This window comes from Lolium perenne, chromosome 7, assembly GCF_019359855.2.
Source record: "Lolium perenne isolate Kyuss_39 chromosome 7, Kyuss_2.0, whole genome shotgun sequence".
Taxonomy (NCBI): domain Eukaryota; kingdom Viridiplantae; phylum Streptophyta; class Magnoliopsida; order Poales; family Poaceae; genus Lolium; species Lolium perenne.
Window position 1 is genome coordinate 219,005,874 of NC_067250.2, and position 27,155 is coordinate 219,033,028.

Genomic DNA, 27,155 nt, shown 5'->3' on the forward strand with positions numbered 1-27,155 from the left:
CGAGCTGCACTATCAAAGTTGATATTGCGGGGCGGATAGCTTCTTTTCACATCTGCCTAGCTTCCTCATGGGCTTCTTTGACTGTATTCTTACACTCCTCTGCCAGCTCTCTGGCCTTCACATATTCTTCCTCTGCCAAGCGCCCTTTTTCTAGGGCATGCTCGTATATCCTTTCGGCTTCCATCTTATCCTCAAGGAATGATGTTGTAACCTTGACTATGTGCTCAGATTCCGCCAGGAGTTGTTTACGCTTAGCTTCAAGATCTTACAGATCCGCAACCACCTCTAGGATGATTGGGGTTGTCAAAATCTCTTTTTGCTGAACGTGTTCTCCGCGTTTACCTACTATTTCCACGAGTGTGTCGGCTGCCGTCCCTTCATAGAACTTCAGGCTCCGGCCCTGCGATGGCTCCGGTGTATCACGGGTATGAAACCGCGGTGGTGCCTCCGGTTGAGTTGGAGCTGGGATTTTAGCGCGAGATGGAGTCTCCTTTGGGTGGTCATCTTCATCGTCATCAATTCTGGCCAGAGTCGCGAAGACCTGCTTTGGCGGAGATGATTCACCATCCTCTTTGTCTGCGTCCTCCAGCCCCTTGCAGTACCTCTCGTACTCCTCCGAAGCCATGGGTGAAATGTCATCTGAGAACGGGCTGAGGCTGTCGAGAATCCAGTCATCATCATCTCCGACACCTTCTTGGAGCTCGGATTTGTTGTTGTCTCCGACATCCTCTGTCTGCATGGGTCCAACGCCTTCCTGCGGAGGGGCGGATCCTGGTGTATGCACGAGGAAGTGCATGAAGTGGCACCTCTGCTTCTCTAACACCTAGAACACCCAGGCGGATCTGCGTTGGCCTTCCACCGATGTTTCCTGCTCAGGGGCGGATTGGGTGGGTTTCGAAATTTCGAGATCTAAGGCGGAATTCTCCGAGGAAAGTTCCAGCGTCTCATATTGGATCTTTGCAGATGCGTCCTACTCGGCGGTAGTCGTAGCTGCAGTACTTAGCAGTGCGTTTTCGTCGGAATCGACGGTCTCGCCGATGAAGATGTGTATCCCGCCAATCGGGATGATGCAAAGCTTGACGGGGTCTGTCCTAGCCGGAATCCAGCACTGGTATAGAGGGGCAATCGGAAAGTTGCCTGCGTACAAGACTTTCCCCACGGCGATGGTGTCGCCGATGCCTCCGAAGGTAGAACCCTCCCGGTTCCGACATCCAAATGCCGCTGGCCCCACGGTGGGCGCCAACTATCGTTGCCTAATCGACGGTACCCCGGAGGAGGGATCCTCACGAAGGGGGAAGAAGTAGGGGCCATTGGGCAGAGAGCCATTGGGACGGTGGTACGCGGTTCCCAGCTTTGGAACACGCTGCTCGGAGGCAGGGCTTGCTGGGCACGGAGTTGATGAAGGAGAATTTATGCGCAACGTTGAGTGGAACCCCAAGAGGAAGGTATGATGAGCACACCAGAAAGTTTTCCCTCAGTAAGAAACCAACGTTTATCGACCAGTAGGAGAAAAAATGCTCTCTCCCGAGGTGTTGTGAACCAACTCGTGGCAGGGCGCACTACCGGCGTCAGCATCAACGTGGAGACCTGCACACGAACAACCAAGTACTTTGTCCCCAACTTTCAGCGAGGTTGTGAAGCTCACTGGTTTTGCTGAAAATAAAGGATTAAACGAACCGTGTGGAAGAAGAATTGTTTGTAGAGAACAGAACAGGAAACTGAGAGTTAACTACTTAAGCTAAGAGTGATTGTTTACACAACTAGTTATTCATGCTCATAAATCTTTATTGTGATTGTCTCGAGTTACCAATGCTTGTATTATATTCTTGGCATTTATCTAACTTTGCTAAGCTTTTGAATGGAAGAAGTGCTGGACTCATAAGGCTACCACTTGTAAGTGAGTTTATTTTTCCTTTATTTTGGTTTAAACGCCAAGTTCATTATGGTTTTTTGTTTCTTGCTCGAGGACAATCAAGTTTAAGCTTCGAGAAGTTGATGGATGTGAAATACATCACATTTTCTCGCGTTTAAACCTTTAGCTAAGTCAAGAAATTGACTAAGTTTACCTCTCAATTAGTTACTAATGACTAATTATTGCAAATATGTGCAATCTCTCCTATCTTTGAATGGTGTGCATGAAATCACGTCATAATGACAAATTGACCTGTAATTACTGAAGAAAATCATGTCACAAATACAACAAAGTTGACTAGGCTTGAAAAGACGGTTCCAGAAGGTTTAGCGGACACGGGTAGGGGCAAGGCCCGCCCGTACCGTCCGCCCATACAGCCCGCCGAAACATTCCTAAGGTCAAACCCTAAAAGTTATGTGAAGGACACGACACTAAAAGGAGGGGAGCCATTCGTCGGTAAACAGAGCCACCATCCATCAGATCCATCTACACCACACCGAAGGAGATCCATCACCATAGTTCATCCATTCCATCTCCAATCTCCTCCATAGCCATAGCCATCACCATTGTAAGAATATTGTGATTTCAATCCAAATATTTGCCACAATGATTGCTATCTTTGATCTTGATATTGATATTATGTGTGAGTAGTCCTCACGGGCTGCGGGTTGGGGTGAATCCTCGCAACATTTATGTGGATCTAATCTTATAATATATGTAAGGATTGAATATGAGTTTTGCAATCTTGTATCCTTATCTCTTTTCCTCATTCGATGATCTACAGGTACCCATGTCTATCGGATCGATCAAGGGAAGAGGTTGGATGAGTGGAGAACGGCGTGCTACCACGAAACCTCAGTGACAGAAAGAGAAAAGTAATGGTACATGTTTAGTGTTTCATTCGGAATCAACGATATAATCATCTAGCTTAATGCTTTGGTCTATATTTATTTACTTAATAACTGTTGTTACTCGCGATAGTGAGAACAATGATTGGACCAAGGGGCTCTTGTCACCTCTGCTTGCTTTAGGGGCAAGAGTATTTATGGATGTGTTGCTCACAAATCTCTTATCTCTATATAATTCACTACAGACTTGCAATTCATTTCTATATGTATGCATAGCTGCAGGAGAATCCTTAACCATGGTCTATTTCCACCATTGAACACAACCCATTTAAAAGTAAACTAGATAGGTCTGATAAACATAAAATCCAATTAATTAGCAATTCTTGTAGATGTTTCATTTACACCATTTTAGCAGTGCTTCCCAAGGTTCGATTAAACCTAGATATTTTAGAAAAAAATCTTATCATACTACAATTCATAATCCGGATCAAAGGTATCAAAGGCCAGACTTTGAACTTCTCATGTGTTGTCGCCCCACTTGCATACCACTGCTACGAGCCCCCCTCATCGCTGCAAAAACTCGAACCACCATTACTAGTCCTCAGACCTCAGCTTGCATGGAATTCTCCATCTCTAATTTCACCATGGAACAAACAATATATGTTCCAAGATGGCAACAGATAGCAGGGCTTCACGTCGCTCCCTCCTGAAACAAATCGGTAGAAAAAAAACACGAGTGCATATGGACAAATCCCATCCGGATTGAGCAATCTCCAAGATGAAATTAGAACCCCTCATGTGTTGTCGCCCCACTTTGAACTTCTCATGTGTTGTCGCCCCACTTGCATACCACTGCTACGAGCCCCCCTCATCGCTGCAAAAACTCGAACCACCATTACTAGTCCTCAGACCTCAGCTTGCATGGAATTCTCCATCTCTAATTTCACCATGGAACAAACAATATATGTTCCAAGATGGCAACAGATAGCAGGGCTTCACGTCGCTCCCTCCTGAAACAAATCGGTAGAAAAAAAACACGAGTGCATATGGACAAATCCCATCCGGATTGAGCAATCTCCAGGCATGGTGCGTTCAATGGAGTTCACCTCTGGAGCCTTCCAAAACTCGTCACTCCGGCCAGATCAAAGAGGCCAAGCATCAAGCAGATCTTCATCTTGGCGCGGAAGAAACCATAGAACCACCACCTTTATTAGGCAGATCGATAGCCCCCCTCGCCGCCGCCGCCATTTTACCCCCCCCCCCCCCCCCCCCCCCTCGGTGGAAGAGGAGGCAAGCTAACTCTAAGTTCACACCAGAGCAAGGCTAGCACCGTGCATCGCGCCGCCTCTTCTAGCACCTCCGAGCGGCCGGAATTTTTGCTATTTGATTTCGTCCCTTTTTATAAATATAGGTGCTAGATGTAAACGTTTTATTTGAACTATAAATAGTTACTCGATTCGATTTATTTTGTGTTATTAAAGAGACCTGATATCCAAAACTTTGAGGAATCTGAGTAGGAGAGGGTAAGAATACAGGAAGAGGAAAGCCCAAGTAGTCCGTCTGGCTTTCCCGTTTGGTTTTTCCTCTTCCAAACTCATCTCCCACTTCGTCCCGCTCCTCCTCTGTCCTCTCCTCCTCTCTGCTCCGCCGGGAGATCCCAACTCAAATCCTCCTCCGCAACCGCTCCCCGGAACCCTAGAAACTTGCCCCCTCGCCGCCGTTGCTCCCTCCCGTCCCCTCCGAGGCTCTGCTCACGGTTCCAGACGCTCTTTGCTGGGCATATGCGGTAGCCGCCGCGCGTGCCGGAAGATGCCCTACCAGGACGGCGCCGGCGCCGCCCGGACGCCGGCCCCGCGCAAGCGCCGTGCCTCGGGGGAACTGCCCTCCTCCGAGCTCGTCGTCACCTACAAGCGCCGCCGCACGGCCACCCGCGGCGCCAGCTCCGACCCCGGAACCGTAAGCATCGGCATCCCTAGCCGCGCGTCTCGTCTCCTCCCCAGCCCCGCCCCCCTTTTCGCTAATTCAGTTGGAGCACCTCACCATCTGCCTCTCTGGTGCCACCAGTCGCCCAAGATTTCGTTTTTGCGCTCCTAGATTCGCACGCTCTGTTCTTGAAAATGCTACGAATCTTGGTCGCCTAGCAATTTCGCACCCAACAGAGCAAAGATTTCCTCTGCAGAGATGTTCCGCATAACTGAACTTTGCTCATTGCGCTTCCTCCTTTGCTTGCTTTCTGTGCAGCCTTGCGCCACCATGGTGGCGTGCAGCGGCAATTCTTGCCAAGATGGGCAGCAGATGCTGGCCAGCCATTGGACTACTTGGAGGGACACATTGGAGGGCTTCCTGGAATCCCCAGGTGTAAATAAGGGTGGGGGGATTCAGAGCTGCATCCGTGATGCGCTCAGATACAACTGCTGTCAACCGGTGCAGCAGGTCAGTGCTAATGCTCTTCTTATGCATCAGTTAGCAACCTTCGTGACTGGATTTTTCACTGACGGAAAGTTTCTCTGCGATTACCAGTGTATCCTAGGCGAGGGCCAACGAGCATCGGCGGCAGATGCTAAAGAGATTGGTTCCTCTGTGGCATTAAAAGATGCAACTGAAGCATCTTTCGATGCCAACACAGCAATGTGCAACAATGCTCTCCTTGACATTTTAGTCTCGGAGAAGTTTGCGTTGTTGTGTGATTTGCTAGTCAAAACTTTCCATGTAAATAAGGTTCATCAGGTCATCGACTTGGTGAAAATTGACACCAACATGAGAAATGGAAATTATGCACAGCAGCCGGAGCTGTTCAATGACGACATCCAGCAGGTACCTGTTTCTCCGTCAGCCATTTAAAAAAGACTAGATGTGTTCCTGATTGTTTCTGTGTGATATCTGATAGAGACGTATAAACACCACTCTAACATGGCAGCCTGGAGTAGACTCTTTATACGTTGTAGTTCTGAAAATGGACCCTGTATTCTTACCATGGTAGTGTCTGTGAGCTGATGGTGCCATGCCCAGGGTTTTCCTTTTACTTTCTTAAAGACAGATATTGAAAAATAATTATAACGTGGTCGGGTAAAATTAACTAATGGTTAGATTTGGTGTAGCAGTGTAGGTGTTCGTATCACCTCCTGTACCTCTCGAACAGTTCAATTGCTCTTCTTATTTCTGATGTTTTCACTTTTTCATCTCTTTTTACCTGCTTGAGATCATTATTCTACGAAACATCCCCTGAAGTTGCGTAACATTCATGCAGATAATACTTTTAAAGAATGTGTCTTCTTACTCATTATATGTATGGTATATTTATGTATGATCTAGATATGGGAGAAGTTTGAACAAGCTGGCCGAGAGATGTCAATTCTGGCGAGCAATCTTCCAGTCATTTCACGAGCTTCCTATCAAAAGCAAGTAAGTTTGTAACTTTTGCCCCCGCACATAAGAGACATCTATAACCACATACTTGGTAACCATGCCTCTAGCTGTTGTCGAGGCTTTAATTTGTTGTTATCATTCCTCCTTATGCTGGTGCTGGGCATTACTTACTATAGATTCTTTACAGGCTTCTGGGGTTTCTGAAGTAGAGTTTCCTGCTGAGCACAGGATAGAAGTAAGTGGTTTGTTTAGGGACATTTTCCTAGACATACTTGTAATTGTTACATTCAGTTATTATGTTATACTAATTGCATACTTCATTAGGAAACAAGTTTGGTGGGTGCCATCCACAAAATCCCAAAGGATTCAAATACCACTATGCAGTTCTCCCCATGTGATTCTGGTCACTCTACAATGCCAAAGCCAACTGCGAAATGTGGGCTTGGTCGAGTTTGCACTTGCAAGCAATGTGGGACCAGTGCAGAAGAAGAAAAAAGCCTAATCTGTGATGGATGTGATACCACGTACCATTTTGACTGTGTCAAGCGACTCCATCCTGCCATGAAACAGATCCCAGCGACCTGGCACTGTCCTGACTGCAGCAATAAGGGAAAGGGGCTGGCTTCAGGCACCAAGAATAATAATGCCCACCATGACAGCTTGCATGGTGATTGTCCACTGTGTGACAAGCTCGAGGTCGTCGAGAAAACAGAACCTCCTGAAGTCGCCAGCGGAATTGAGGTAGCAGAAGAGAGAGAGGGGAGCTCGGTGCCAAGCGTGGAGGAAGACAACGAGCCGGACCTGTACACGACCGCCCTGTCCAAGCTGTGCAAGCACTGTGGCACGTGCGAGGACGATGACAAGCAGTTCATAGTGTGCGGCCACCCTTACTGCCCTTACAAGTTCTACCACATCCGGTGCCTGAGGACGAGCCAGATCGCGTTCGGGAAGCAGAACAATCTGGATTGCTGGTACTGTCCCTCCTGCCTCTGCCGAGGCTGCTTCAAGAACAAGGATGATGAGGAGATCGCCCTGTGTGACGGCTGCGACGAGGCCTACCACATATACTGCATGACCCCGAAGCGCACCTGCGTCCCCAAGGGCCACTGGTACTGCCCGCAGTGCAGCGTGCGGAGGGCGAGGGAAGGGCTGCAGAAGTACGAGAAGTCAGTCCTGAAGAAACATAAGAGCTTAGCTGAGCGTGCCAGCCAGTCGGACGCTTAGCTAGTTGATGATGATTGGCCAAGAGCTAGAGAAGTAATAAGCAGAAATATTGTTTCGCAAGATTTTTGCTTGGCCAAAAGCACGATTCTTTGGCCCTCTTTGGAGGGCTATATATTATACACTGGCTTGAATAGTTGAACCAGCCAGTCGGTTGTGCAGTTGACAATTTTACAGGGAGAAGTCTTGCCTGTTTATGTAGGCTGTACTGCTTAAAACATCAGTTTGATTTATTGTTTTCCCACTGTGAGAAGGAACACTAGCGTTGCTGCCCCCTTGTAACTTCTGTAAGGAACGAATGATGCCCTTGTCTATCTTATTGTTACTGTTGCATAATATCAATCTTTGTTCCAGGTGTGGTTTGGAAGAGAATATGGTCTTGACTTCATTTTTTTCTCTGCAATTTTGCTAGAGCTGTCTCTCAGATTATTCAGTTGGAAATCCAGGAAAGAGAACTTGTTCAACAGGAAAACAGGTGTCCCTCCTCATCAGGTAAACCATGCCGCAACTGCAATCCCAAAAGGCCATGAACTTGCAGGCCGGTGGTGGCTCAGCAGTCAGCACACAGATTGGCTTTAATTTTGCCTCAAGGGAATAGTTTTAAATCCAATTTAGGACTAAGCACCGATACTGAAGTGTTTTCCAATCCCTCTTGGAAAAACCCCAAACCTAGGGAATGCAGGTATTACAGTTAGAGCAATTCTGTCAGTTCAAGATTGGAGAATGCAGCAACTGCATCTTCGTACAGGTCTATCAAGCTCTGGTCCGACCCCCCTTCATGCTGAAGCTTCGGCTCTTCCCCTGGCAGCTTAGGTCTCATGGCTTCTACATGAACAGCAGGTCACATTCCTCACTGACACCTTCACCACCGCCAAAAGCAGCAGCATACAGAGATGTTAGATCAGTACTGGGAAATTCGCCAGAGCATCGCAGATTATATACCACACTTCCAGAGATCTCAATGGCGCGGCGCACAACTGTGCTCATCAGGTTCTCACACAAAACCGCATTCGCAAAAAAAGAAGGTTCTCACGCAAAACCTGACTGATCCTGTCATCGGCTGTATTAATTCAGCTCATACGAATAGCATCTGTCCTGTCTTTGTAGTTTCCCAAAATGCCCAATCTATGCACGCTTTAATTTGCACAAGAGCTGAAATGCAATTGGTGCCGCTGCCGCAGGCGCGCCTCTCCTTTGTTGAGAAAAACTTTTTTTCTCTCAATTTTGTGCACCATATTATGAAACATGTTCAATGTAGTAGTGTTATGATTGATGGGATATCTCGGTAATTTGTTTTTAGAAGGTATTATGGTTTATGAATTATGAGTATAATCTTTTTGCAATCTGCTGTAATTATCTCTCATGACACGTGCTGAAGCTGGGTTGGGCCACGTACAGGGATGAGCTGATAAAAATTAACTCATCAGCAACGCGTTAAGATGACAAACAGAAACGCGTCACACTCACACAAACCGAACTCTCGACCTAAAACCGGCACAAATCCGTACCCTCTCTCTTCCTCTTCATCCTCCTCTCTCGACTTCCTCCTGTTATTGACAGATCAACACAGCCTTCAGTTGGCAGCTTTCTGGAAGAACCTTCTAGGAGAACCGCCCAGGCCGGCCATCAGGAGTAATGGATCTTCGAGAGAGGAGTTTTCCATAGATTAATCAATTACTGCCGGCCGGTTTCCGACTTCTTCCCTTCTTCTTCTTCTTCATCTGGAGAGGCGTTTTCTGTGCGATGGAGGAGGGGAAGATGGGGAACGTGGCCACGGTTCGCGCGGTGCTGGCCATCCTCCAATGGTGGGGCTTCAACGTCACCGTCATCATCATGAACAAGTGGATCTTCCAGGTACTACCAACGCTTCTCCGTCCTTACTTTTCTTTTTTTATTAGTAGTCCGTTTATTATTCCTCACGCTCCGGTGGCTTCTCTCATGTTCATGAGTTGATCCGTGTGTTGAAGAGTAGATTATCTAGTGATTTATTATCATGCCAGGAACGTAAAAACAAATATTATCTTCATGGGTGTAAATTGTTTGAATTTAGGTTTCGTTGCGAAATGACTTTTAAAATTAGGTTGGAAGTCAGGTTAAGATGTATGTGAGGAGGAGAAACGAAAATTGAAGTATTGAAAAATTATGGTCAAGAAAGTAGATTGGAGATGGGGTCTTTCTGTTTTGCAATATATGTTGTTTTTCAATATGATGGTAACTGAAACAACATAACTTGACGAACAACCAAGGTTCAGACTTAGATCAAGAGCCAAACTAGAATTGTTATGTCCTCAATTGTTTAGTTGGTAGCTCCATGATATTTGAGAATAAGAAGAGTTTAAACATATTTCACCTTCAATGACACATGGATGAATATTTCTCATAAACTTCTTTGACTGTCTATCATTAGGAGCTTATTTGGTATTTCCGTTATGTCGCAGTCATGGGAAAGGGGGTAGCCAGTTTGGAAAAAAAAGTTGTCAACGCACTGCACTTGGAACTAGAAATAGATTATAAATGACTACCTTGTACCTTCACAGGTCTGAAAATGATACATAACTGCCAGCATTATCTTCAAAGAAGAAACTATCTGCCCACTTCACTTGGAATTAATTATTTCTTGCTGTCAAGTTTAAAGGAATAATAGTACATGTCCCCTATTGCAGTCTCCACATCACTAAGCCATGCCCTTGCTAATTTAAAGTTCTTCTTCGATGCAGAAACTGGAGTTCAAATTTCCTCTGACTGTGTCGTGCGTCCACTTCATATGCTCTTCCATCGGAGCTTACATCGCAATCAAAGTGCTCAAAATAAAACCGCTGATCGAGGTTGCCCCCGAGGATCGCTGGAAAAGGATATTCCCTATGTCATTTGTGTTCTGCATAAATATTGTGCTGGGAAATGTCAGTCTGCGGTATATCCCGGTCTCCTTCATGCAAACCATAAAATCTTTCACTCCTGCAACAACAGGTTATCTGATTTCTTGCTCTTTGTTTGGAACGCCTTTTTCGCAATTGCTGTCACATATTCTGATTCATTGTAAAACAGTTATTCTGCAGTGGTTGGTCTGGAGGAAATATTTTGAGTGGCGCATATGGGCTTCTTTGGTTCCAATAGTGGGCGGAATCCTCCTAACTTCAGTAACTGAGCTGAGCTTCAATATGTTTGGTTTTTGCGCTGCCATGGTTGGCTGCCTGGCCACATCTACAAAAACCATCTTGGCAGAGTCCCTACTCCATGGATACAAATTTGACAGGTAAACAGTAATCTGGTCAGTTTACAAAAGAAACGATCGCATAGGATCTGTCTGAGTTGCAAAACAGATAAAGGGAACAGTTGTTTTCGTCATCTGATGTTACTAATTTTTACCAGAGTTGATCATAGATATTGGAATAATACTGCTGATTTGCTCATTATTATGCAGAATTTATTCCTATTTTTCATAGTACTGCGATCAAGTATGATCTTACAGGCTGATTTGCTGATCTTATTTTCTTTTCTGCAGCATTAACACAGTGTACTACATGGCACCCTTTGCCACCATGATACTGTCGATACCAGCGATTGTTCTCGAAGGGGGCGGTGTGATCAACTGGCTTTACACATACGACTCAACTGTCCCTGCACTGATCATCATAATTACCTCAGGAGTGTTGGCCTTCTGCCTCAACTTTTCCATCTTCTACGTTATCCATTCGACTACGGCGGTGACCTTCAATGTAGCCGGCAACCTTAAGGTGAGAGTGAGCCCCTCTTCATCTTGATTATGCTTCTTCAGTTCAAGTTCAGCGCTGACAGACTGGTACCATGATTGGTGTGCAGGTTGCTGCCGCGGTGCTGATCTCGTGGATGATCTTCCGAAACCCGATCTCCGCCATGAACGCCGTAGGGTGTGGGATCACGCTTGTTGGCTGCACCTTCTACGGCTACGTGAGGCATCTGATCTCGCAGCAGGCCACAGCCCAGAGCCCGCGCACCCCAAGAAGCCGGTTGGAGATGCTCCCCCTATTAGGCGAAAAGCAAGAGAACTAGCAGTCATGACACTGACATATATAGAGGCACTCTTGACAACCACAGGAATAATGAGAACACGGCTTTGGGGCTTAGCAGAGTTTTTCATAGGATACACAAGTGACGATGCTGTATTTGGTCACCCGGCTTTCTTCAGATGTTTTGTGTTAGTTGCTGCACCCGGTTTATTCTTCTTGAAATGCTGGTCTGACATTTTTGGTATGTGTTGCTGGTGGACTAATACTTTCTTGTGCTAGTATGAATCATTAAGGGTTAAGGGTGTTGCTTGCAGTAGCATCGAGCTATTGACGTCATCACATATACATATATATCCTTAGATCAACCGGTAGGAGCGTTTGCCTTCCCATTCAGAGAGAGGGAATACTATTTGCAAAAGGACCATGTTTTTTACAAGGGAAAACATTCTGAAATAAGAACCCTAAGAGAACAAGCACTCACTCTACTCAACCATCCCAACCTCATGGGGCAATCGTACCGAAAGCTATGGCGGCTGAAGGATATCTTGATTTGCAATATCTGCAAGTCGTTTCAATGAAGATTCTTCTGTTATGCTCCTTCCAAACATAATCACACATGACATAGAACAGACGACCACTAAGCATCCCTTTGATGGACTTATCGGCTACGACAATCATAGCGTCCTACCATGAGTGGACCGAAGGGTGGATCTGAGCCAAAAGGTACTCATCCGAGGGACGCCAAAATGCTGGAAATGAACTGTGGAAGTGAGCCCTATGCGCAGAACTCGAGGGAATTTAGGACAATGTATCTGATCGAAGTGAGTGGATTCGTACGTTGAAAGAGCGTATACAAAGATATCTTTGAAAGGGTTCGCTAGCATGAGCAAAAATAAAATGTTGAAAAGATAAAAAAAAAAAAAACTATCTAACACGCTCGGTGGGACTCGAACCCACAATCCTTTGATTAGAAGTCAAATGCCTTGTCCATTAGGCCACGAGCGCTTGATGTGATGTTTTATACTGTATGTTATTTGGAGGAATCATAGAAGTCGTATCTTTTCATTAAGAGAGAGGTAATGCTATTTGCAAAGGAGGCATATTTTTTGCAAGGGAAAATATTCTGGAAAAAAGATAACCTAGGAGAACAAGTACCAGCTCTACTCAACCACGGTCCCAACCTCACAGGGACGGAGACAGGGGGGACGAGGGGGGGCTTAGCCACCCCCATGGTTTGGATTTTATAAAGAACACTACTCACTAGAACTGTAATTTCATGCCTTCTTAGCTTACTCCGTCCCCCTCATGAATTTTATAGCACCATTTTGCCTCCCTCAAGGTTGAAAGATGAGGTAATCGTACCGAAAGCCATGGCAGCTGAAGGGTATCTTGATTTGCAAGATCAGCAACCATAACGTAGGTACGTAAGATGGGTTTCGATGAAGATTCTTATGTTTCGCTCCTTGCAAACATTACACATGACATAGAGCATCTGTTCGATGGCCTTATCAGCTCTGGCAACCATAGAATCCTACCATGAGTTGATCGAATGGTGGGGCACCAGAGCTAAATGGTGCGCGTCGGGGGATGCCAATTCGTTGGCAATGAGGATCCTGTAGCGGAGGACTAGCTAGGAGAACATTGGACGCTTGGGTTAGACACTTAGTGTGCGTTCGGTTTTGGAACCAAGTGAAATGAAACGGAATCATTCCTCACCTACAACCAATTATTGTGTTCGGTTGTGTAATAAAACGGAACCGAGTGGTTTCTCGAAAGGGAATATTCTCTCTATACGCATAATGTACCATTTTCACCGATTGGTGGAATGTGATGAAATGGTTGTTAATTGGCCGCAAAGCACTCCACTAATCCAGCCGAAAATAATTAGATGTTATTAATTATGATTTTGAGATTAAAAAGGCCATTTACCACTATTAATTATGATTTTGAGATAAAAGACTAAAGTTTAACCTCATTGAAGCGAAATCTTAGGGGTGTAAAATGTTGAAAATGAACCGTGAAACCGCCTATAGCCGCAAACTCTATTGCCAGCACGCCAAAAAAAGATATGCCATACCTAGGGGTGCATATAGCCGCAAATGCTATTGCCAGCCCCAAAAAAGGTATGACATGCTTGGTACATTATCTATACTAGTAATTTGCATGTGCAATTGTGCATTGCACGTGAGACGGATGACCTAATAAGGCCGACGCAACAAATATTTAGCGCGCAGAGAAAAATGTTCGAACAGGTTTGGGCCAGACCAAAAACCCGAGCCCACTTACTGCCGACGCACCAACACGGTGGTGCGCTGGCGGAAAGTGGAGCCGCCATTTTCCCTCCAACCCCCTCCCACCACCGAAGGCCTTTTCCGTTTTTGAAATTTTTTTATAGAAAATTCAAAACATAAAATCCTTTGAGACGAAGATCCATGTGTTATGTGATCAAGCAAAATTATCAAACATGAATTTCGAGTTTTTTTTTTGCAAAATGGTATCATGTTTCGGTAAAACGGGATTTCTGGTTGCATACAACCTCCGATGAAAAAAAAATTATATCAAAATGTATCAACACAAAATTTTACATCTGATTTCAACGCCCTCCGAGCATTAAGAGAATTTTTAGATTCTTCAAATTCGAAAAGGAAAACATTGTTTTTTAGTTTTAGAAAAAGTTGCAACAAAATAAAAAAAAAATCCCCGGCGCACCACCATATATAGTGCGCTGGAGGTAACCTAGCTATGGTATATGTGCTAATGCCGACTTGACTTTCTCTCTCTTCTCCCCTCTTCTTTTCACTTCTCCTCCTCCACCTCCTCCTCCTCCTCCTCCTCTCTTCTTTCTCGTCCCCCTCCTCCTCCTCCCTACTCCTTCATATACCCCCTCTGGTGAGCACCTCCTCAAGATACTCACCGGCGAAGAAGCTCCTCACTTCGGCGACCACCCCTCCGGCTAGCTTCTCCACGACCACCTCCTCTCACTCCGGCGAGCACTCTCTAGCGAGCTTCTACGCGACCACCTCCTCTCACTCCGGTGACCACCTACTCTTTGGTCTTCAACGACGACGCCCACGACCACACAGATGACCACGACCATGCATCTCCCACTAAAGTCGGCCTAGATCTAGATCAAGATTGACCTTTTTTTGGAATCCTGGAAAATATACCGCTGGCGCACTAGGCTGGTGTGACGACGACAAACCAAGTTACTGTCGGCGCACCAGATGATGCGCCGGCGATAAAATGTTACCACCAGCCTGTTCCCACCGACGGACTCTGGTGCACCGGCGATAAGCCAAATAGGTGCACCGGCAATAGCCTGTTTCCTAGCAGTGTCGTGGAGGACGAGTTAGGAGAACATTGAGCACTTGGGTTACACACTTGCACATGCTAAATCTTGTTTGTGGAAAATGTCAAAAATGAACCATAGATTTAGTCCTATATGAAGAATTCCACGAAATTTGGTACAGCGTATCCAATTGAAGCAAGTGGAGGTGTACGTTTGGGTGTGGAAAATATCGAAAATGAACCATAAATTGAGCCCTATATAAAGAATTCCACAAAATTTGGTACAACGTATCCAATCGAAGCAAGTGGAGGTGTACGTGTGGAGGACTGGAGGAGCATATGTACAAAGATTTAGAAATGGTTAGCTAGCATGTAAGCAAAAAAAAAAAAAAAAAAAGCAGTCAGGAAGAGAAAAAAGGATCACGCTCGGTGGGACTCGAACCCACAATCCTTTGATTAGAAGTCAAATGCCTTGTCCATTAGGCCACGAGCGCTTGGTGATGGAAGTTCTTGCTTTAGTTTATTTGACTCGGCTAAATGCCCGAACTGTATCTTCCATCTCTTTTCGTTTTCCACACAAAATCCGAGCGAATCAGAGAAAAGGAAATCAACAAACCCTAGCCTAGCTATGCCCGCGCCCGGCACAGGCCGCCGCCACGGCAAGACAATGCTGTCCCCTTGTCGACGAGCAGCGGCGGCGGCTGCCTCCTCCGTATGCCCTCTCTCCTCCTTATCTTTCTTTTGCTGTTTTTGTTTATCGATTCGACGGGGATTGATTTGCTGCATTATTGGGGATCGATCGCATTGGACCCTTCATCCATCGTCGACTCGTCGTCTCAAAAGACTGCTCGTGACACCACTGCGGTCGCCCTGCCATCAAGGCGTATCGTCATCCCGTTTGGCCCGGGCGTCCTCTGTTCAGGGTTTGAAATTTAACATAAGATATGGCGACCTTCATGGACTGTTCCACACATATATCTTCATCTGTGAGGGCCATTTAAGAGCTTGCAGGAATCTAACGAGGCTATCTTGTTGTCGCCATCTTATGACAGCCAGCACCCCAAAGTGTAACGCTTCTAAACTTCGTTCACAAACGAAATTACCATACTGCTCTAGCACATTTGCACTTTATTATATTCAGACCGGACTATGTAGTTGGAAGATAATCATAGTTTGTTTTAAACCACTTAGAGCTGAGGAAACATTTTATTTTTGTAATTTCATTTGTGAAAGAGTTGGCAGCCAGAGCAGTAAGCTCCATCATCCATTCAAACAGTATGGTAAGAGTACACTTCAAATCAAAGATGTATATATTTTTTTATATCTAAAATGGATGTATAATTATGCATTAAGAATGTATAGACATTGTAAGCAGTTCAGATCTGCTTTATCTTTGTGCTAATTGTTTCCATGGGCCATGTTAGTGTCTACTCAGGAGCTGTTTGGTCATTTTCTTTCAACAGCCTTGCCTGCAAACTTTTCACTCTAACCCTATGGCAAAGCTGATAACATTTGCCACGCTACTTGGAATCACTTTGCCCTCCCCACTTTTGGGAAAACGGATGATTGGATGCGCCCATTAGTTCAAGTTTTGGTGGACAAGTATAATGGCAATCACAATCTTTTTGGGGTCTGCTCTCTTGCTCTCCATACCTGTTCCATTGTGGCATCGTGTCTTGCTATTATCTTATTCATTCATGTAGCAATTGCTTATCTGGAAAATTCTCCTTGTTTTAGGATCTGACACATGAACTCAAAGATGCTCTGCATTACCAATTTATTTCTGAGACATTAGTACCATTTGTAAGAAGAGTTTGTGCTATTATCATTAGAACTTCACTGCAAAGATTAAAGGAACCAGTGATTTTGACTCTGGCATTGACAATCTATTATTTTAGAGAAACTGGACAATCTATTCTTTGTTGGACTCACACTTAGGCATCGAGATTGATAATGGTACTGTATACTCTTCGCTTAGATCAAGTGCTGCTGGAATACAGTCTGGGGGTCACACTACTAGAACTTTTCTGTTAGATATCATTGTAAATGTGTTTCTGACTGCACTATATGCTGTTTACCATGTTGACCTGTTCTGTTTGCCTATTGAGTCATATAATCATGTTTCCCTTCATCTCCATTATCCTTGACCATTACATTTCTATTATTTCAAATTGCCTCGTGCAATGATGTCGTCTTCATGTGGAGGCTTTGGAAGACGCGCAATGATGTCCTCTTCAACAATGTCGCCCCCAGGCGGCACGATCTAGTTCTTTCCATTTTGGCAGAAGCTAAGCTCTGGCTTCTTGCAGGTGCTAGGGCACTGCGCCGGTTGCCTCTCCATACCAGGCCTCCCGATGACAACTTGCCACAGCACCTGCAGTCCTAACAAAGTTAGCTGCCTGTAGCCCCTGTATAGTTCTTTCTTTTGCTTTCTTTCAGTTTTTCGTAGCCTTGCTACAACCCTGTATGCTCCCGCCTTCTCAGCGGTTTTCTCTAATATATAATGATGCACGCCTAGGCGTGTGTTCGAGAAAATAAAATTGCCTCATGCAGTCATATTTAATGACTTTATAAATACTCTCTCCTTCCCAAAAATAAGATGCATATAGTTTTTGGTCAAAGTCAAACTTTTTAAAGTTTGAATAACTATATAGAAAAAAGCGTCAACATTTATAATCTCAAACCAATTTTGTTAGAACCATCGTGAATTATACTTCATGGTGTGTGCATTTGGTATTGTAGATGCTTATACTTTTTTTTGTATGTAGTTAGCAAACTACGGAAAGTTTAACTTTGACCAAAAACTATATGCATCTTATTTTGGGAAGGAGGGAGTATTTGTTTACTTCAACTATTGAGTTATTGTTATGTTTTCTTTATCGGTTATTTGATATTTAACCGACAAACACCTCTCTTTTCCCTAAAAAATAAAGGTCACTGCTATGGTTGCACAAAAAAATGGAGGTGCTGATCTGAAGCACCCTGACAGTGCTAATTCCTACGCCAGCAGTCACTTGAACGTATATCTGCCAGACTGCCACATAGAACATATAGAGTGGAGTGACTCCGATGGCAATGTATAGTGATTTAACATGCAAGCATTTTAAATTTGGTTGCTTCATTTTTAATGACATGTTCCCCCCCTCTTCTGTAGGTGGTTGCTGAGGAGGCTAGGCTAAGACATATTTACAAGGTAAATTACCATATACTGTATGGTATTTAGTACATTTAATTTGTAGTAACATGGTGTAGGTCAGTTGATTGATTATTCTTTGCTTGTGTATTTCCTGTAGGGCGTTGGTTGTCTTTAGAGCCTTGATTGTTATTGACTATAGCAACATCGATTGCAGAAGTCTGAAATGGGCAGTAGAGTGGAACATAACAGTCCTTAGTTTCTTGTGATTGAATATATATTTCGCGATCATGAGACTTCTAGACCCATGTAGCTTTTTATTTCCAGTTGCTAAGACACCTAAGAAAGAAATGTATTCTGCAGTGACATATAAAGAAATCATTTGGTTTGAGGTGAATCTAATATCATAAGTTTGCTTAAATAAGTGCTACTTTGTTGTCCCTATGGTTTATGTCTTTATAAGCATGATTGTACTTAGCTTCTGCTTACACACATTTAACAAAAAAATCCATTTAATACAAGTTGTGGTTGAGCTGGACAATTTGAGACACTGTACAACAATAGAAAGCATAGCCCGATTGGTTGGTGATTGCATTTCAATATAGCCGGCGACCTCAAGGTGAGAGTGAGACCCATCCTTTGTCTAATTCCTCCTTTGCTGTTTCAGTTAGATCTGTATGCAGAGGGCTGTTGCGGTACTGATCTCCTAGATGATTTTCAGTGACCTGATCTGCAGTTCTCCATTATGAAAGCCGTTGGAAGTGCTATCATGCTTGCTCGCCGGTTGCAGCTTCTAATGGCAACTCAGCACGCTGCTGCACCGAGTCAGCTTCCTCACGCGAGGAGCCGTTTGGAGATTCTGGATCTCTTGATGACCGTCTTTATGCGCTTCTGAACTTCAATCTAGATTTTTTTATTTAACTCATTTTGTGGGCACCTTTGCAATTTTTTATATTTAATCCGTACTATGTAGTTAGAAGATAATCATATTTTGATTTAAACCACATAAAGCTGAGGAAACATTTTGTTTTTTTAATTTCATGTCTGAAAGAGTTGATAGCCAGAGCAGTAAGCTCAATTATCCACTAAAAACAGTATGGTAAAAGTACACTGAGTTGGGGCGAAAGCCTATTTTGACGAGGAGTTGGGGATCTCAAAAAATTGATTTTTTATTTAAATCTAAAATAGAGGTAGAATTATCCATTGAGAACATACATATGCATTGAAAGCTGTTCAGTTCTGCTTTATCTTTGTGTTACTTGTTTCCATGGACCATCTCAAGCGTCAACTCAGGAGCTGTTTGGTTCTTTTCTTTCAACAGCCTTGCCTGCGAACTTTTCACTCTAACCCTATGCCAGGCTGATAACATTTGACATATTACTCGGAATCACTTTGCACTCCTCACTTTGGAGAAAGTGCAATATACTAAGCATATAGAATTCTCTGATATAAATTAGGTGCAACCAAGATGGGGTTTCTCTAGTGGATATGGCTATACGAAAATCTCTTCATGGGCTTGATGGCACGAGGAGGAAATATCAAAGTTGGAAGCAATTGGGAAAACAGATGATCAGATGCGCCTATTGGTTCAAGATTTGGTGGACAAGTATAATGACAATCACAATATTTTGGGGGTCTGCTCTCTTGCTCTCCATCCCTGTTCCGTTGTGGCATTGTGTCTTGTTATAACCTTATTCATGTAACAATTGCTTATCCGGAAAATTCTCCTTGTTTTAGGATCTGGCACATGAACTCAAAGATGCTCTGCATTACCAATTTATTTCTGAGAGGTAGTACCATTTATAAGAAAGTTGGTGCTATTATCATTTGAATTTCACTGCAAAGATTAAAGGAGCTGGTGATTTTGACTCTGGCATGGACAATCTGTTCTTTTAGAGCAACTGGACAATCTATTCTTTGTTGGACTCACACTTACGCATCGAGGTTGATAACGGTACTGTATACTCTTCTCTTAGATCAAGTGCTACTGAAATACAGTCTGGGCACTGTAAATGTGTTTCTGACTGCACTATATGCCGTTTACCATGTTGACTTGTTCTGTTTGCCTATTGAGTCATATAATCATGTTTCCCTTCATCTCCATTATCCTTGACCATTACATTTGTAATATCTCAAATTGCTTCGTGCAGTCATATCTAATGACTTTATAAATACGGAGTATTTGTTTACTTCAACTATTCAGTTATTGTTATGTTTTCTTTATCGGTTATTTGATATTTAGCTGGCAAACACCTCTCTTTTTCCCTAAAAAATGGAGGTGCTGTTCTGAAGCACCCTGACAATGCTGATGCCTACACCGGCGGTCACTTGAACGAATATCTGCCAGACTGCCACATAGAACATGTAGAGTGGAGTGACTCCGATGACAATGTATAGTGATTTAACATGGCAAGCATTTTAAATTTTGTCGCTTCATTTTTAATGACATGTTCTCCCCCTCTTCTGTAGGTGGTTGCTGAGGAGGCTAGGCTAAGACATATTTACAAGGTAAAATAGCATATACTGCATGGTATTTAGTACACTTACTTTGTAGTAAGTAGTAACTTGATGTAGCTCAGTTGATTGATTATTCTTTGCTTGTGTATTTCCTGTAGGGCGTTGGTTGTCTTTGGAGCCTTGATTATTATTTCCTATAGCAACACCGATGGCAGAAATCTGAAATGGGCAGTAGAGTTGAACAAAACAGTCCTTAGTTTCTTGTTACTGAATATATATTTCGCGATCATGAGACTTCTAGACCCATGTAGTTTTTTCATTTACAGTTGCTAAGACACCAAGAAATAAATGTATTGTGTAGTGACATAAAGAAATCATTTGGTTTGAGGTGAATCTAATATCATAAGTTTGCTTAAATAAGTACTACTTTGTTGCCCTATAGTTGATGTCTTTATAAGCATGATTGTACTTAGCTTCTGCTTACGCATTTAACAAAAAATCCATTTAATACAAGTTGTGGTTGAGCTGGACAATTTGAGACATTGTAGAACAATAGAAAGCATAGCCAGATTGGTTGGTGACGGCTTTGAGTGTTTCGTCAACCTTGAGGGGTTTCACCTTGTGTCGTGTGGGCGATGAGGTGTCTCTCAACGCTGGTCATCGGCGTACCGGGCTTCACTTCTGACGCATGATCTTGTGGATGTGGTCTTCTTCACCTTTGCGGAAGCGTCCCAAGTCTGCTCCTGCCAGCCCCGTCGATGGCCACGATCCAAGAGATCGATCGATCCAGGCCCCCAAATTCCAGGGGCCCCCGATTTTCTTCAGCCCAATACATATTTTCTGCAGCCCAGACCCGGTAAGGCACGATTGATCCTTCCTTTGACCGATCAGTTCGCCTTCCCGATCGTGATCGAGATACAGAGCGTTTCAATGACGTTTGCAGAGCTCCTGTTTCGCTTCGCGCCGGCGTGGTCGTCCGCGCGGCCGCGTGTGCCCGCCTCCTGCTGATCTGATCCTTCCTTCTAGTGGCTCCTTGCCGGCGGCCCGGCGTTCCCTGTCTACTGTCCAGCATGATTCTCAGTTCCTCAATCCTAATCAGCGATCAGGTATTAGACTATCAGTGTACTGTACCGGAATCTGTATGCAACTTGCCGCTTCACTTCATCACTTGGTCTTTCCGTTAGTACTTTCCTTTGTACCAATCTACCATGGGCTGAATTTCCTGCAAGGACTAGGACAGATTCAATTACTGTTGAACAAATCTAAATTTCATGAAACTTGCTGTAGTTTCAATTGATAAACCCCTGATTAATTTGTAGAGCAGCCACACACAGTAGTGTGTGCTAATACTATGTTGTCAACAACTAGTCATCAACTCATGATGCCCCCTTATTTTGTTATTTTTAAACAGAAAAAAACATGAGATTAATATAAAGATATGATTGAAAATTTTATTTCAAGAAATACGAGACGAATGATGCTTTTCGGTAGAACATGAGGTTTGTTTATTACTTTAGTGCTATATTTTACTCTTAGAATAAAAGCTTGATATATACTTGAGCATTGTACGGAATAGTTCATACTGAACATCGTTAAGTGAACATATGATTTTATTTTACTAGTTGAGTTTGAATAAAAAAATATTGGCCCCATTTTATAAGTCGCACCAGGGCCTCCATATCCTGGAGACGGGGCTGGCTCCTGCCATAGCAGGCACGGCTTCTTCTCTTTGACAGTGGTGTGAGTTCCGCTAGTTTGGTGGAGCGGGTTTCCGTTGGGTGTGTTCATGCGGTTGGCGTTCTTTTGTGTTCTTCGATGTGTCGTCGATATGGGTGGGCGCGGCCCTGTTGAGTTGTATCGGTTTTCGCCTGGTTTTTCACTAAAAACCTTGACGCTTTCTTCTTAATCAATGGATAAGGCAAAGCTTTTGCCTTCATTTCAACAAAAAAAAGAGTGAGACCCATCCTTTGTCTAATTCCTCCTTTGCTGCTTCGGTTGGATCTGTGTGCAAAGGGCTGTTGCGCTGCTGATCTCCTAGATGATTTTCAGCGACCTGATCTCCAGTTCTCCACTATGAAGCCGTTGGAAGTGCTATCACGGTTGCTCGCCAGTTGCACCATCTAATGTCAACTCAGCACGCCGCTGCACCGAGCCAGCTGCCTCACGCGAGGAGCCGTTTGGAGATTCTGGATCTCTTGATCGGAATACATGAGCTCTTAATAACCATTTCAGCGTCAGAGCTTTCCCTGATAAAAGATAAACGTCAGAGCTGTGTCGCTTTGTGTATAGAGAGGACAACATTCATAGAATATTTCGGTGTTAGTGCTATATCTGATTAGGCATAATTGTTTTGTTCATTTGATTAGAGAGGACAATAATGGAAATATTCAGATTTGGTTGATTGAAAAAAACGCTTCGCATGGCCCCGCGTCGTCTTCGCTCGGGCGACACGGGGGGCGACTAGGGTTCCCTCACCAACACCGCCTCCTCCCCGCGCCCCTTCCACGCCACCGCAGGCCGTCCTGCGGTGGCGGCGGGCCTCCTTCGTCTCCTTTAGCCTCCAGCCTGCTTCCCTTCTCACCTCTCCTCCCAATTGCAGCGAATCGAGCTCCAATCTGTGCTCCATGGCAGTAGTGGAGGTCGTGTTTGTCCCCGTGGTGCCATCTTCGATGCCGGAGCCCGTGAATTGGGACATCCTCTCGTGGGCTTGGGCCTGGTTGGCAGCAAGCCGCCGGTTCTGACCTAGGTCAGTCCACGGCCAGATCTAACCAGGGGGTCGATCTGCGGCCATGAATCTTGACCTCCGAATTGTTTTGTTGGGCGTGGCCTCTCTGGTTCATGTAGATCTGTGCGGAGCTCGACTCGCCGAAGTTTGGAGGGTGGTGTTGGGGGCGGCAGATGCCAGAGGTGCGTCCGTGCGGCAGTGGGGTCGGCCGGCTGCGCACGTGCGGTTCGTTATCCAAAGGGAGACATGCTAGGTTGGCTCTTTGGACTCCCGAGCGGCGGCTCCTTATGGTGGGCACGGCGGCGCGTGGTAGCGGGTGCCTTCGTGCGGGTGTTGGTTGGTAGTCTCGGCTGTGTGGGCAGCGGGATGGTCCGCGTGGGAGGCATTCGTGGTGCAGGAATTCCTTGTGCTCCTTCCCAGATCTTGGCGTATCCTGTGGGACGGTGGTCATTATTCAAGCGAAAGCCCTGCCCGACGTTGTCGGTGCCAGTGATGTCGGCCCTCTTGACCGCCGAGAACCTCCTTGGAGGCATCATTGAGGATGGTGCTCATCCACCATTGGCTTCGGGTGAAAATTCTCAGTCTGCATCGCCCGACGGGGCAGCGACGACGCCTTGGCGCCGGTTCCTTCTCGAAGGCGCCTTTGGAGCCACTGGTCCCTATTGACTGGTGATTGCGGTGTGGTTTTTTTTATACAACTGAGTGGCTTTCGGAATTACGATCTTCCCCGTGGGGAGCAGGCTTGGAATCTCTTCTTGCTAACTCGATCTCTAGGGTGAGTGTTCCATCTTCTGACGACGCCCTTGAACCTGGGCTAGAGGGCAGGGGCTTGGGCCTGGTTGGCAGCAAGCCGCCGGTTCTGACCTAGGTCAGTCCACGGCCAGATCTAACCAGGGGGTCGATCTGCGGCCATGAATCTTGACCTCCGAATTGTTTTGTTGGGCGTGGCCTCTCTGGTTCATGTAGATCTGTGCGGAGCTCGACTCGCCGAAGTTTGGAGGGTGGTGTTGGGGGCGGCAGATGCCAGAGGTGCGTCCGTGCGGCAGTGGGGTCGGCCGGCTGCGCACGTGCGGTTCGTTATCCAAAGGGAGACATGCTAGGTTGGCTCTTTGGACTCCCGAGCGGCGGCTCCTTATGGTGGGCACGGCGGCGCGTGGTAGCGGGTGCCTTCGTGCGGGTGTTGGTTGGTAGTCTCGGCTGTGTGGGCAGCGGGATGGTCCGCGTGGGAGGCATTCGTGGTGCAGGAATTCCTTGTGCTCCTTCCCAGATCTTGGCGTATCCTGTGGGACGGTGGTCATTATTCAAGCGAAAGCCCTGCCCGACGTTGTCGGTGCCAGTGATGTCGGCCCTCTTGACCGCCGAGAACCTCCTTGGAGGCATCATTGAGGATGGTGCTCATCCACCATTGGCTTCGGGTGAAAATTCTCAGTCTGCATCGCCCGACGGGGCAGCGACGACGCCTTGGCGCCGGTTCCTTCTCGAAGGCGCCTTTGGAGCCACTGGTCCCTATTGACTGGTGGTTGCGGTGTGGTTTTTTTTATACAACTGAGTGGCTTTCGGAATTACGATCTTCCCCGTGGGGAGCAGGCTTGGAATCTCTTCTTGCTAACTCGATCTCTAGGGTGAGTGTTCCATCTTCTGACGACGCCCTTGAACCTGGGCGAGAGGGCAGGGGCCCTCTTCGGCGATGGACGAGATGTCTCGTGATGCAGTATGTCCGTGTTTGAAGCACATGAAGGCATTCTCTTCCGTTGGTGTGGTGTCCTCCTCCGCTGCGCTTCCTCTTCCTTGATCAGCGTTTATTTCCACATCTGAAGAACTAGGCGTATCTTGTTTTATTTTGTGTTGCCCTGTATTGTTTCTGGTTTTTGTTGTTCTCCTCAACACCTTGCAATTCTAGCCGTTGGTGGCTTTATTAATTTAAAGCTGGGCGTAATGCCTTATGTTTAAAAAGCGAACAATATTCATAGAAAATTCTGATCTGCTTATTTTAGCATGTTTTTTTGGTGTTGGCTACATAGTATATGTCATGTCTTATCATTACATTTTTGTCAAAATTTCGAAAATTTTGTGGATCAATTAATAATAAACAATAGGATAAACATATTAAAAAGTAACTAAAATGACAAATAAATAGGTCATTGAATCACCAAGCAATGACTACAAACACTAGCATGAGCTGAAAGAGCGCTGCAGTCCTCGCCCCTCCATCACCGGATCCTAGCAAAGATTGTTGTAGTACACAAACAACTATGACCCCAAAGGACCAGGACACCAAAGCAGCAACCATCGTCAATAATAACAGTTTCAGATCGGAAGAGACTTGAAACCACGTCGACAAACACAAAAACCGACTGAAACCTACACCTGGGCAAAGTTCGGGCCGGGCTTAAGAAAGCCTGCGGGTAAAAAGTCAGGCCCGAGCCCGGCCCGACCGTCGGGCCTGTAATTTAAGCCCGAACCCGGTCCGAACGAGCAAAAAACCCGGCCCGACCAGGTTAAAATGCACGAAAATGAAGGCCCGAGCCTGGCCCGACATTCGGGCTTAGATTTCAGGCCCGAGCCCGGCCGAAGTGCAAGCCCAACCCGGGATTTTTGGGCCGGGCCGTCCGTGCCGGGCTGCCATGCCCAGATGTACTGAAACCTAAGAGATCCGATGTACACATGACTCCACGCACCTTCCGCCGGCGCTAGAGGCACCACCGGAGCGAGGATAGGACGAAGATGACCTTATTCCGATTTCATGATGTAGCCACCATCTCACCATCTCGAAAAAAGAAACACTAAAAACAATCCAAACAAAGAAGGAAAACCCTCCCGCTAGCGAGGGGCTGTGTTCCTCACACCTCCAAGGCCCCAAGGCCACTGGAGGCGGAGTGGGCCGACGTAGTCACTGACCAGGTGGACGGAAACCCTATATGAGTTTTACTTCATCTACCAATCGCCTCCTCACATAATTACTTGTTTCTTCAGTATGTGTTATGTATTGCTTTTCAAATATTGTGATACTCTAATTATTTTAAGGGATTGTGCTTGCTTGTAAATTATTTCAAGGGATTATGCAGTGTTGGTACAAGTACAAGATCTACATGGTGGGGCGAGCGTGGTCAGCGAGCGAGAAGTACATCCTCGCATGCGACTCTCCCAATTCTCCCTCGACACACCCTACAAGGACTTCTTCTGCCGGGGGCTCGCCCCCGGAAAACACTACGTGCCCATCGACCTCGCCAACAAGTGCCACACAATCAAGCTCGCCGTCGACTAGGGCAACGCCCACCTAGGGGAGGCCCGGTGCATGGGCCAGGAAGGCAGCGGCTTCGTGAGGGGGGAGATGGACATGGAGCTCGTCTACAAGTACATGATGCACATGCTCACGCAGTACACCGAGTTGCTACACTACAAGCCCACCATGCCAAAGAAGGCCGTGGAGCTCTGTCCCGAGTCCACGGCCTGCCCCATGACTGGCCGCGAGAGGGAGTTCATGATGGAGTCCAGGGAAAAGTACGTCGCCGGGTGCAAGACCTCTGCACGCTGCTGCCACCTTCACCGCGGATGAGGTACTAGAGATGGACTTGAAGGATGACGACATTCGAAGCAAACTACTACACATGGAGGGACACTAGTAGGCGGGCTGGTGCCACTTTTTCGAAAAGGGGAAGTGTGTCGGATTTTCCATCGAAATAATCCATATGGCATCGTTATTTTCCTTTTGCAAGTATATGTATCAGCCATCGAAAGGTAATAACACAAGAAGATGCCGCAATAATACATCAGCTCGCAATTTTATTATCACAAAAATAACAAGTCTTGCTACCATGCCAATTCCTCTTTGCCAGACTATCCTTTGTGAGAAAGACTTAGTAGTGAAGGAATCACATGTACATGAACAAAGTAAGTTCATGTGGATGCAATAAGCCAAACGCAAGTGTTAGGATAATACTGGCGCATGCTTTAATATCCTAGTATCCTATAAGTTTGAACTCTACCATATCCGGTGTCAAGTTCAGAATCAGATATCCTTGTCCGTCAGATTCGTTCAAACCGTATATAGATTTTTTAAACAGATTCAGAAACGAATACGATGCGGAAATTATCCCATCTGTTTATACTCCGAGCTATGATACTCTAGTTATTTCAAAGGATTGTGCTTGCTTGTAAATTTGTAACACCTACCGTCCAATGATAGCTCTTGCCTTTTTCTCCATTTCCTTGTAAAGTG

The 27,155-nt window shown here is 45.5% G+C and overlaps 3 protein-coding genes and 2 non-coding genes across 19 annotated transcripts; 3 read left to right on the plus strand and 2 right to left on the minus strand.

Annotated features, from left to right (window-relative positions):
- Positions 1-4,309: 4,309 nt before the first annotated feature.
- On the plus strand, positions 4,310-7,719 carry LOC127314148 (PHD finger protein EHD3). Its single transcript, XM_051344606.2, has 6 exons — positions 4,310-4,716; positions 5,002-5,193; positions 5,281-5,574; positions 6,073-6,162; positions 6,314-6,361; positions 6,451-7,719. Exons 1-6 carry the CDS (start codon positions 4,570-4,572, stop codon positions 7,348-7,350), a joined length of 1,671 nt encoding a protein of 556 aa, XP_051200566.1. The 5' UTR covers positions 4,310-4,569; the 3' UTR covers positions 7,351-7,719.
- A 1,075-nt stretch (positions 7,720-8,794) lies between these two features.
- Positions 8,795-11,646, plus strand: LOC127314149 (UDP-galactose transporter 1). The gene is made up of 5 exons (XM_051344607.2): positions 8,795-9,201; positions 10,065-10,314; positions 10,393-10,600; positions 10,850-11,081; positions 11,167-11,646. The coding sequence occupies exons 1-5, from the start codon at positions 9,091-9,093 to the stop codon at positions 11,374-11,376; spliced, it is 1,011 nt and encodes a 336-aa protein (XP_051200567.1). The 5' UTR covers positions 8,795-9,090; the 3' UTR covers positions 11,377-11,646.
- A 619-nt stretch (positions 11,647-12,265) lies between these two features.
- Positions 12,266-12,338, minus strand: TRNAR-UCU (transfer RNA arginine (anticodon UCU)). Its single transcript has one exon. It is a non-coding gene; the product is annotated as a tRNA-Arg (tRNA).
- Positions 12,339-15,042: 2,704 nt separating this feature from the next.
- Positions 15,043-15,115, minus strand: TRNAR-UCU (transfer RNA arginine (anticodon UCU)). Its single transcript has one exon. It is a non-coding gene; the product is annotated as a tRNA-Arg (tRNA).
- A 64-nt stretch (positions 15,116-15,179) lies between these two features.
- On the plus strand, positions 15,180-21,056 carry LOC127314150 (uncharacterized). Of its 15 annotated transcripts, XR_007859436.2 has the most exons (9): positions 15,180-15,333; positions 15,465-16,251; positions 16,359-17,698; positions 17,776-19,388; positions 19,492-19,544; positions 19,651-19,708; positions 20,033-20,145; positions 20,224-20,262; positions 20,370-21,045. XR_007859436.2 is itself a non-coding variant. In XM_071824693.1 (8 exons), the coding sequence occupies exons 4-8, from the start codon at positions 19,329-19,331 to the stop codon at positions 20,409-20,411; spliced, it is 252 nt and encodes an 83-aa protein (XP_071680794.1). In that variant the 5' UTR covers positions 15,180-15,333; positions 15,465-16,251; positions 16,359-17,698; positions 17,776-19,328; the 3' UTR covers positions 20,412-21,056. The 15 variants fall into 15 exon arrangements, 4 of the variants coding, with proteins under 4 accessions (XP_071680794.1, XP_071680792.1, XP_071680793.1 ...); XR_007859431.2 differs by having other exon boundaries at positions 19,492-19,708; positions 20,370-21,042; XR_007859429.2 differs by having other exon boundaries at positions 19,651-20,145; positions 20,370-21,042.
- Positions 21,057-27,155: the final 6,099 nt, after the last annotated feature.

Bases quoted from the DNA above. Each gene is read 5' to 3' on its own strand.
- LOC127314148 (XM_051344606.2), top strand. From the start codon at position 4,570: ATGCCCTACCAGGACGGCGCCGGCGCCGCCCGGACGCCGGCCCCGCGC. The intron at 5,575-6,072 runs GTACCTGTTTCT...TGTATGATCTAG, and splicing joins TCAATGACGACATCCAGCAG to ATATGGGAGAAGTTTGAACA. The intron at 6,163-6,313 runs GTAAGTTTGTAA...GATTCTTTACAG, and splicing joins GAGCTTCCTATCAAAAGCAA to GCTTCTGGGGTTTCTGAAGT.
- LOC127314149 (XM_051344607.2), top strand. From the start codon at position 9,091: ATGGAGGAGGGGAAGATGGGGAACGTGGCCACGGTTCGCGCGGTGCTG. The intron at 10,315-10,392 runs GTTATCTGATTT...ATTGTAAAACAG, and splicing joins TTTCACTCCTGCAACAACAG to TTATTCTGCAGTGGTTGGTC. The intron at 10,601-10,849 runs GTAAACAGTAAT...TCTTTTCTGCAG, and splicing joins CATGGATACAAATTTGACAG to CATTAACACAGTGTACTACA.
- LOC127314150 (XM_071824690.1), top strand. From the start codon at position 15,250: ATGCCCGCGCCCGGCACAGGCCGCCGCCACGGCAAGACAATGCTGTCC. The intron at 15,334-17,554 runs GTATGCCCTCTC...TAAAAAATAAAG, and splicing joins CGGCGGCGGCTGCCTCCTCC to GTCACTGCTATGGTTGCACA. The intron at 17,699-17,775 runs GTATAGTGATTT...CCTCTTCTGTAG, and splicing joins GGAGTGACTCCGATGGCAAT to GTGGTTGCTGAGGAGGCTAG.